This window comes from Xiphias gladius, chromosome 10 (genome assembly GCF_016859285.1).
Source record: "Xiphias gladius isolate SHS-SW01 ecotype Sanya breed wild chromosome 10, ASM1685928v1, whole genome shotgun sequence".
NCBI classification, from domain to species: Eukaryota; Metazoa; Chordata; class Actinopteri; order Istiophoriformes; family Xiphiidae; genus Xiphias; species Xiphias gladius.
The window spans coordinates 15,132,757-15,143,871 of record NC_053409.1 but is presented as its reverse complement, the minus strand read 5'-3'; the positions used below and the strand labels follow the sequence as shown (position 1 = coordinate 15,143,871).

The 11,115-nt window shown below is 40.3% G+C and overlaps 1 protein-coding gene across 4 annotated transcripts; it reads left to right on the top strand.

Moving 5' to 3' along the window:
• Window positions 1–777: 777 nt before the first annotated feature.
• mtfr1l (mitochondrial fission regulator 1-like) lies at window positions 778–7,408 on the top strand. Of its 4 annotated transcripts, XM_040138152.1 has the most exons (8): window positions 778–916; window positions 2,545–2,708; window positions 2,838–2,945; window positions 3,055–3,164; window positions 4,217–4,428; window positions 5,014–5,407; window positions 5,824–5,986; window positions 6,164–7,408. In XM_040138152.1, the coding sequence occupies exons 2-7, from the start codon at window positions 2,694–2,696 to the stop codon at window positions 5,939–5,941; spliced, it is 957 nt and encodes a 318-aa protein (XP_039994086.1). In that variant the 5' UTR covers window positions 778–916; window positions 2,545–2,693; the 3' UTR covers window positions 5,942–5,986; window positions 6,164–7,408. The 4 variants fall into 4 exon arrangements, with proteins under 4 accessions (XP_039994086.1, XP_039994089.1, XP_039994085.1 ...); XM_040138155.1 differs by having other exon boundaries at window positions 2,578–2,708; window positions 5,824–7,408; XM_040138151.1 differs by having other exon boundaries at window positions 5,824–7,408.
• The last annotated feature ends 3,707 nt before the right edge of the window (window positions 7,409–11,115 follow it).

Genomic DNA, 11,115 nt, shown 5'->3' with positions numbered 1-11,115 from the left:
AAATAGGGACAGGCTAGAGATATTCTCGGAAGCTGCCAATTTCTGGTAAAACACATTTATAGAGGGTTTATCAGCTGTAATTAATTGGGTTTATTCATGGTTAACACATCATACCAAGGCTTTATAAGTGGAACAACTTTTGAGTTGCCAGGTTGCGGAAGATCTTCCTCCACTTTTCCTGTCTTTTTAGCTATTTAGTTCCTAAGGGAGGCCTCCCCAATGGGCTGTTTGACCACTTATCTTCTGGAAAAGGTCTGCAGGACATCTGTACCAAAGTCCATTTATAAACTTCTTATTAACATTTACAACTGCAGACGTATTATGGTATAATCATGTATTAACTTAAACATGGAGTTTAACTGGCCCTTAATGTGCGTGCAAAACTTAGAATAGTACAAATGTAGAGAGAACATTCCAGTTAATGTGAAATTATGGTGGTAAGAGCTGTTTTCATCACATTTTTAAATTGAGAACTTCCAATTTTGTTGTTTGAATAAAGACTTTCTTGCATGAGTGTGTCCTGTTTAAATAAAATGTTTTGGTAATAACATGGCTGTGTGTTTCTGTTCAGCAATAATACAGTTATCAATGTTGGTAAAACATTAATAATTACTCGGAGTTTCACACCTTCTACAAATAAATCCATTAATTACAGTTTATAAACCAACTATAAACGGTCCCTTGTTAGGCATGCTGTATTCAACAGTGCTCACTTCGACCTCTGGGGGTCGCTCTAGGGCCAGTTCTGATACAGTGAGGTCATGAGGCTCCAACCAATCAGATCGCAGCAAAGGGAGGCACAGGTTTCCGGCCTGATTGACGACAACACAGTTGTGGTCTGAAAGACGAAGAGGAGAAGCCGCTACTCGCACAGAATTTAATGCTGTAGCTTTCCAAGATTCAGCTACAATCTACTGTAAGTTGCACTCTTGCGGTGCTCTCCGCATTTCGTGAGTATAAGCGAAACCCAGTAGAAAATGGCGGTCTACGGTTGAGGGTCAAACCGCTGGTGCTGCTAAAGCTAACTGACTGTCCCTGTGTTTGATTGATGCCCGTAGTAACCGGCTAAAGATGAACAGAGCAAAGCTGTTCACAAATCACAACTCTGAAGCCTGTTCTCCCTCCTTTCTGGCATTTACAATCCTCTCATGCGGTCGGTAACGTTAGTCAGAGCAGCCTTGTAGCGGTGCCGTTAACACAGCGGATTTAAATTTCAGACGCGGTTGGTTAGCTGTGGTAGCGCTGTTGCACATGCATGTGTTGATCCACTCAACGGTGAGATGATAAAGTACAACCAACACCTGCCAGCTCGCCAAACCTTTTAGCGATACAATTTGTAATATACATTAATTTGTCAATTATTTTTTCGATTGTTTAGCTAAGAAAGTCAAAACTGGTGAGTGCTGAAATATTTTACGTTCGGACCTAAAATCTATATCTAGTTGTTTCTAATGCGTTTTGCAGTGGTGGGAAGTAATTGAGTTCATTTACTAAAGTAATAAGTACTTAAGTACAAATTTAAAGTTCTTGTACTTTACTTGACTATTTACAGTTTATGCGGCTTTATAGTGGCGGATACTTTTTCCTCCACTTTTTTTTGTATGCATGGTCTCTCTTGCCAAATAGAAAAGATGTTGATCTTAATGACATTACTTGATTGAATAAAGGTTATATAATGAGCTATAAGTTGCCAAAATCTCAAATGTTACACTAATAATCACCTTATAATACATAGAAACCTAAATACCGGAAATTAATGGCACCCCTGGCGTTTAAGGACAGAATTTAGAATATCTCCACAAATAAATCAGAGGAATACCAAGGCATTTTAGAGCAAAATGTGTTACCCAGTGTCAGAAAACTAGGTTTGAGGTGAAGGTCTTGGGTCTTTCAGCAGGACAACAACCCAAAGCTCACATCTAGCAACACAAAAGAATGGTTGAAAAGGAAAAGATGGACTGTTTTAAACTGGCCAGCAATGAGTCCTGACCTAAATCCAATGGAAAACCTTTGGAGAGAGCTGAGATCTGGCAGTGCAAAAGGGACTCCTGCAGACTTAAGAGCTTGAGCGCATAGCAATGGAAGAGTGGCCGAAACTACCAGCAGACAGGTTCAAGAAGCTTCTAGATGGCTAAAAGAAACGCTTAAGGGCTGTCACTGTTGCCGAAGGTTCTGCAACCAAATATTGGTGAAGGGTGCCAATATTTGTGTCTGGGGTACATTTTGTGTTTCCATTATTTCACTATTATGCAAGTTTTGGTGTTTTTTTATTTTATTTTCTTCAGTAACCTTGGGCATTCTATTAAAAATATTTAGATTATACAAAATTGGTTAATTTGCATTTATTTCTGAAGATATTCTATATTCTGTACTGACATATGCATTTTACTTGAGAAATGACTAAAAACAAGTAACTGTTTTGTCTGTTATTTAAATTTTCATTGATTAATCTTGTGTCATTGGAGTAACTATTTCTAAACTATTTGTTAAGTTGGTGGTAGAGTATAGATGTGTTTCAGTTCTCCTACCTGTTTCTTTCAACAGATACTCTAACTAATCACTAATTTATATACCAAGAGTCGGCAGTCAGGCAGACATGGCATCTGTTTACTGAACGGCTCCATCTTCAGCCACTGCTAGCACCAAACATTGGTGTGCAATTTCCCAGCGAATGAGACTGACCCACCATCATCATGGAAGCAGAAACTGTAAGTTTGTTCTCTGTGTTAATGCTGTCTTTACTTAATACTGTTTAACTTAAAACCCGCCTTTTCCTCACGGGATTGTGCAAACAGTGCAGTAAGCATTGATATGAATGACATTTTATTGTTTTGCAGGAAGTTATTCCTATCTGGCAGAATAAGCCTCATGGTTCCACCCGTAGTGTTGTGAGAAGAATAGGTTCTACTCTCCCACTCAAACCTCCACAAAGGGCATGTTTCCAGGTACATATCATGTCCAATGTGACCTTTTTATATTTAGTAATAACATTGCCCTATTATTACCATAAACATGTTAACGTGTACGACATTAACTTGTGCTTTTGTGCATCAGGAACTGCCGGGCCTACCCCCTCTTCGGCCTCTGGATGGCCCTATGGTTCCTACCTTGGCAGACATAGCCTGGATTGTTGCAGATGAAGAGGAGACATATGCCAGAGTGCGGTAAGTACACAGTCAGTCGCTACTCCTTGTTGGAGTGCCAAGCCACTTCTCACTAGCCGCATAGTCCCAAACTTTCAGACTTTGCAACATATTAGGTGCACATGTGCAGCCTAAAGAAATGCAGTACAAGGTTGCAATGTCCTGTTTTTCTGATGCTGTGTCACAGAGGTGTTGATTCAGCTCTATGGGGATTTTTGCAGCCATAGGTAATGGTAAAAGCTAGGGATGTGCCTAACAACTGATTTATCTGTCGATTAAACGGTAATTTAAATTTAGACTAGTCGACTAGTCTTAAAGTAAGGAAACACTCAGAGAACATTCAAAATTGAGAACAATTTAATTGAGAATTAAATAGGATTGGAGTGTCTGCTGGTGAACTATGTCATATTGGAGTGTGGCTAACATTGGCAGTGCTAGCATCAGCAGCCTTCTTTCCTTGGAGGTTAACATCCACATCCCTGCGCTGAATGTGGTTACGCATTCCGCCTGTCGAGTGGTAATATGCCAGTTTATTCTGACACAGCTTACGTACAAACTTATTTTCATTGTCTAGATCAAAATTCTGGCAAACCGCGCTGGTTTTACGAGATGTCAGTCTCTGTGTCACTTTCCACTTGCTGGTTTACAAACATTCGGGCATTAGCACGGGGAGAAGGGGGGCTGCTGTGGCGGCAGCTGCTTAACATCTGACACATAACAGTTAACTGATGTTGTACATTAATAAAATATTAATAAGTAGTTTAATTGACTAGTATTTGTGGGGTCGACTAGCGAGGGTAGCATCATTTAGTTGACTAATTGGGCACATCCCTAGTAAAAACAGATCATTATAAACAAAGACAATAGTGATTTGGGGCTATTGTGTTGGGTTGCATCAGACTGTACACTGGACCTAATAAACTGTTTGCAGATGTAGATTAGTTCAGTAGGTAGAAAGAAAGGGGTATCAGAGGACATGCGGCACAGAGTAAAAGCTAGACTCAGACCCAATAGGTTTATTGTAATCAAAGTTTCTGCTTGATGACACTAATCCCTCACTCTTCTGTTTTCAGGAGTGACACACGTCCTCTAAAACACGAATGGCGGCCCACGCCTCTCCTGGTACTCCACAGGAACTCATCTGTGCCCAACTTCCGGCGTGAGGGCAAAAGGGTGGAGGGGCTTAGGAAGCCTGGGGTCACAGCGCTCAACCGTACTACAGCCCTGCAGGATGAGCTTAGCAGACTCCGTGCACAGATCGCCAAGATTGTAGCAAATGACTCTGGTGGGTAACGCTCCCAGAAATTACTGCATGCACTTGTTCACTCTAGATATTGAATCTGAAATTTGGGTAATGGTAAAATAACAGGGAAATAAGAACTGGTAACACATCTAACTTTACACTCTCTTTATTGATACTTGAGACTCTGATTCATAAGGCTGTGTTGAGCGATGTAGATTTAAGATTGAATTACTGAGGCTACATGTTTGTTTAACCACAGAGTAACTGTCTTCATGTGACTGTGATTCTTTTGTTGCCAACTCAGCTGCCCTGATTCTAAAGCTCTTTGGTACTAAGATGTCTTGGCATCAGTTTGTAGGTCAGTCACTACAGACAATCTTTGCAGTTCTGTGGTGTTTGGTTGTTATGCATTGACAAGAGACAAAACAGTTTCTGGGAGGAGAGCTTCTGCCAGCAAGAGTAGCATAACCACACTCATGCTCTGAATTCACATAGGAAAAGACAGACAAAAATAGAAACGACATTTGGTCTCAATATGTTTCTCTTAACACTGTCCCATGCCAACTCCACTCAGCAACAGTCACAGATCCTCTCATTTCTCTACTCCGCTTTGCTTTTTTCTTTCAGGCTCCAACCCCCTGACTCCTGATCTGCTCTCCCCCGACGACACAAGCATGAGCTTCTCCATGGCGCCTTTCGAGACAGCCTCCTACCAGCCGGCTGCCACGGCTGCCGCTTCCTTTGTCATCAGTGATGTCACGGAGGAGGAGGAGGAGGAGGAGGAGCTGGAGGTGGAGGAAGAGGAAGATGAGAAAGATGTGGTCTCTGTGGTGTCAGAGCTGGTCCCTGACCCTCTGCCGCCTGTTTCCATGACTGCATCGGCGACCTTTGACCTGGACAGGCCCAGCATGGACTTCAGGGAGGCTGAGGAGGATACAGTGTCACTGTCAAAGTCCACCAGCTTTGCTGACGTTATGGACATCCTGAAGGACATGAACCGCATGAAGATGAGCAAAGACAGGTAAGGGTTTCCAATGGTTCGAACATCCTAAAGTCTTCAAATAATGTCTTAATGAGTGAGTTTTATAGGTCTTAGTAGATGGATTTTTTTTGTTTTAAATCAGACAGATCAAGGCTAGCTGTTTCCCCCTGTTTCCAGCCTTTATGCTAAGCTAACCTAACCTCCTGCTAGCTGCTGCTTCATAATAAACAGACAGATACAAGAGTGGCAAAAAAGTGAATAAGCAAATTCCCCTAAATGTTGTACTATTCCTAAGAAAATGCTTTATTCATATGCTTACATTTCCATATGAAATTAAAATAACATTGTGCTTCTTTTCATACATAACCACATTATTATATACAATCAAAAAAGTATTTGGATGAGGCTGAACAGTTTTTACATCAGGTTGTATTTTCTGTCGTCTCTCATTGCAGGTACAACAGAGGCTGTACTTCCCTGAGAGAGGAGGACTCTGCAACTCTGATTTCAGAAGCTTTGAGGAAAAAGTTTGTCTTGAAGGAAGAAGATACCACCACTCTGAAACGGAAGTAGCCTGGAACACATGTTTATCATCACTACCCGATCCTGCTGTTCCATGTAAGTCGGGACTGGATAGTGGAGTTTTTGTATTTGTTTTCAGAATTTTTTTTAAATATTTTGTATAATCAAACCTTTGTTAATGTTGGTCAATGTTTTCAGTGGCAGAATGTTTTAGCTCACTTGTGGGTTCTTAGTTGTTGTTGTTGTTGTTTTTCTCTCCCTCATTATTTTTAGGCCTTTGCCTGTGGAATATGTACCCATGGATCCACAACCTTGCTCCTCAGACCCAAGGCAATAGCTGTCTGCCAGAGTTAGAACAAAAAACACTTTGTCCCAGACATTCAAAACCAAATGTGAACTCCACAGTGCTGATGCAGTGTGAGGGGGGAACGGCCATCTCTTGATAACAATAATCAGTTTCAGCATTGCGTTGAATATTACATTCAGTGTATTTCTCGCAAAAAAAAAAAAAAAGACTTTTACTGTTCAAATTTATTTTCAATAAGGACTCAACAGATGCAAATGCTTTGGTTTTTCCAGTTGTGTAAAGAAGTCCTCTAACATACTTGAAAATATTTTTGAGATGGAACCGACCTAGTGCACGTGCAGGGATATACTGCAGCCTATCAACTGTGTGTGTATGGGGGAAAAATGAGTTTAGACATTTGCTATTAATATTTGCATTTCAGTACTGAGTTTGCAAATGTGTACAGCATCCTGTAAGTTGCTTGCTCCACTGCACCTCTTATGCCTGTCCTCTTGTTTGTGATTAACATATAGATTGGTAGTCACTGAACCACAGGACACTGATTTTGAATCCTGAACTGAAATACATTATTGATATAGTTTGAAGAGTGAACTGTGTGATATGTTTGCAGCTGTTTGTATACTAAAGGCAACACCAAACAAGCTTGTACAGGTCTTTTACATAACAATTACCTGTGTGTAATATGTGCTAACTGGTAGATGAAACCACTTTTATGATGGTTCTTAATGATGTGACATCGAAGAGGTCATTTCAATTCAGTCAACTGAGCTACGTTTGAGCTTTTTCATCAATATATACATGCATAGTTTTGACAAAACCGTTGGTAAAGTGTGTGTGTGTGTGTGTGTGTGTGTGTGTGTGTGTGTGTGTGTGTGTGTGTGTGTGTGTGTGTGTGTGTGTGCATATGTCACGATGAATATTCTTGTTGACGCCTTACCACAGATCTATTGCCTGTTCCAATGCCTGATTTTATTATAACCCTTATTAGCTCAAAGTGCCATGGCTTCCTTTTAATCAGCCCACCCTTCAACACCTGCGCTTTGTTTTTCCGGAATTGTGCCCTTCACCCTCAACTTTATTAAGTTTTCCAGATCTTCATCCCACAAACATACAATGAACGTATATGTTAAGAGCCAGATCTCTGTGCGTGTGTGTGTGTGTGTGTGTGTGTGTGTGTGTGTGTGTGTGTGTGTGTGTGTGTGTGTGTGCGTGTGTGCGCGTGTGCGCGTGTGTGCGTGTGTGCGTGCGCGTGTGTGTGCGCGTGTGTGTGTGTGTCGTGTGTCTTGGCGTCTTGTGTCAATAAAGTTTGTCATAGTTTGGGTTAAATATAAATATTATTATGCATATTATATATTTTTTTTGGTATGTGTATTTTTTTAAGTGTTTTTGTTTGTGTGAAAAGTGTGGTGTGACTCTCTGTTTTGTATGCTGTGGAGTGTGTGCCAGTGTGTGTGGTGTTTGTGTATGTTGTTTTCTGAAGTATGTTTTGTCTTTTTAAATTTTCCCATTTTTCTGGATTCATAATTTTAATATATTTATAGTTATAATAGTTATAAAATACTATATATATATTAATATATATATAATATTAAAATATACTCTATTCATTGTATTTCTGCACTTGAGATGGTGGAACTTACACAAGTTTAGTTGGGGATTTTCCACAGAATTTATTGACTTTATTTTGAACTTTGACCTTTTCTGTGTGCTAGTTTGTTCGTTTCTCACCATCATACTTCTGTGTAGGGTTAAGCCCACCACCTGTATGTTTATTTTTTTGTCATGTTAGGACTTGTAAATAAAGATGGGCTGATGTTTTGAAACTAAGACTATATGTGTTTTTGTAGAAACTGTCACTTTTGGCATCTTCATGCAGTGACAAATGTCACCAGAGTGGGGCAGTGCAGGTCAACACAACTAGTGATTTGTGCGGTTTATTTTTGCCATATACACAAAATAATGAGCACCTTAAGACATAACACCACCAGAGAGCTGTATACTGTCATAAGTACAGTACTTGAGTAAATGTACTTAGTTACACTTACATGTACCAACATTCGGCATCTGATCATTTAAGCCCAGCCCCCATGCAGTTAGAGTTTAGGTATATCAAGTCACATCTGTGTTTTTCAGGTGAATAAAATCTGATAGACAGTCATAACATGCACCTCTTCACTTGATCAAACCACAGGGGGCCTGAACTTGTGCGCCTGTAATTTCAAAGGATTATTGTTAACCCACGTTCTTTCCCATTTCTTGCTCTTTCCCAAGATGATCCTGCCCCTCAGTGAGTCACAGCCTATTATCTGTGAGAGTCCTTGGCCTACTTTGTCCCTCTTCACCTCCGAGATGGACTTCCTACCTATTTTAGATACAGGGAGATCTCTATGGAGAGCTCAATTAATAGGGCTCAGTTTCAAAATGAGGCTCTGTTAATCCTATAAATACAGGCCTTTAGTTCAAAGTGACATTGACGCATTTTCATCGCTGTGAGACTTGTGAGGGAATTTCAAAGGGGGTTAATACACATTTGAGTGGGCAGTTGCTGGAGGTTCTCTGGAGCAGTTGAAAGGTTTTTTGTGGCTCGGTGACTATTGTCTGTGAAATATCAGTAATGAATATGACTGGGTAAATTTAAAGTGACATGAAAACCTGGAGTGGTGTATCTAATGACTTTACATTTGACAAAATGAGGAAAAAACAAAAATCTGACTTTGACTTAAACGCCAATGACTCCACTTACACTTTTGGCCTTTTAACTTGGAATGACTAAAACCAAGCTTAAAGATTAAAAATTGTTTTTAAAAAAATTGGTGTGCAGTGAGTCAAGTTTATATTTTTCTGATTTTTTTTTTTTTTCAAATATTCTTCAAATTAATCTGGCAGAAGCCAATCAAACAGATAACAGACGCTACCTTGAATTAAAAAAAATTTGGGAAGTAAAGTCTCTGTGGTAATCAATGTGTGTCTGGCCACATGGTGAATGTAAGTCCAATATTCATTCTCTTTTAGCTCTGCTTTTTGGTTCTTCCTACTCCTGAGGGCAAATATCTTAATTTTTAGCCATTAAATGGTCTACTATATTCACCAACTAGTTGCAAACTGTGTCTGTCGGCCATTTGGTGCTACGCAGGTAGAGTAAAGTGGTTTCTTTGCTGAAAACAGCTGCCTGCTGTGGCTAAAAAATAATCCTATGAGAGTGGTGGGAGTGAACAAAAACAATGTGCTAAACAATGAGTTGAAACTCTCTGTAAAGCTCTAAAAAGCCGAGGGGAGCTGTAGATTCTGGTGATAATTCTCCGTTGGTTCATCACTACGAGTGACTCCTTTCATATTGTCACATTGTTTTAACATTATTTGACACATTGTGATCATAAAAATATCAATTATATTACACTTCATCTTGAGGGGGACATGAATGTCTGTACCAGGTTTATGGCAATCCACATATCACTCAAAACCACGAGTGTGATCCTCATGGCGGCATTAGAGGAAAAGTTAGGAGATGATAAACTCATAGGATTCATCCTCAAGGGAAAAAATTTCATGGCACACCTTCCAATAGTTGAGTAATGTCAGCCTTGACCAAATTGGTGGATCGACTGGCCAACAGACTGACCTTGCCATCGATAGAGCCATGTTGCTAGCATGGTTAATAAGCATTAAATATTTCTGTTGATTTATTATAACTATTACGTTTAAGAATAAAAAACGGTATTATGTTTGGCAAAGTGACATGTTTAGGAGGTCGACTTGGCTAGGGACATGTTGGTCTTCACTTGAGACTCAATATTCACACAAAACAATGACTTTGTCCCAAATGGATGTGCCTCTTCAGCAGTGCCTCCATAGTTTGGCCACCTCCAATCCTACCAAGTAGGGCAGTAGCCCCAGTCAAGTTCCCACCCTGTGATAAGTAGCAGTGAAGCAGCAAACACGCCAACAGGAAGAGTATCTGTCACCCTGACTGGTCGGCGTGGCTCCCTCCATCTCCCTGAACCTCGGGGCTTTTCATCACTGTCTCCTTACGTGGCTGGAAGCTTGTCATAAAGAGACTTTTCACGGAAACAGAAATTTCCCCAAAATGTACTAGTTGTTTTCTCATGCTGCCCAGGGGGTCTCAGGTTTCAAGCCCATTTTTTTATTTTTGGCTTTCCCCTCATGAAAGATATGATTAAAAGAATTGGTCTTCGGCTTCCCGTCATGGAGCGAGAACTGTCACGTGCCATTTGAATGGATGAAGTTTGACTTTTGACAGGAAAAGTGTTAGGGGTTTTTTAGTTTTGATTAATCTGTCTGACAAATGTGTCGAGCACTGCTGCAGCAGGGAACGTAATTCTGAGCTACAGCTGAGCTGAAGCAAAACCAGGGGAAGACAGATCACTCCAGAAATGATCGCTCTCATTGAGCAGGTGTTACAGAAAATGTGACATAGTCTGTATTATTTATTGGCACAGTTGCGCCCTTCAAGGAACAGGAAATGCTTTCATTCATGGTTCACATCTCAAAATGCTGCATTAGCGTTCCTGAATCAAAGTAAAAGGTAGAGTTTTTTATTTGAACTGCAACTGCTGTTGATTCATAGTAGGTTTTTTTTAACCTCAACCATATACTGACCTCTCTGACTATAACTCAATGTTAAATTAACACATTTTACTACATGGGTACAAGTCTATTTAACACAAGTGAGTTCAGAAAATACTTTCCTCACTCAGGCTATGAAGCTGTACTCTTTTCTGCAGAGAAATTACAGTCTTCTAGACCGAACGGCCTTCAACTTTGGAAATACCAGATGAAATACCAGAGGCAGAGTGCACTGAGTTTCATGATGGTAAAAACAGCTCCCACACTCTGTCCTCCTCATTATCTACACATGAGAGAGAGCAACCTGAGAGCACAGTGGGGACATAAAAGCTCC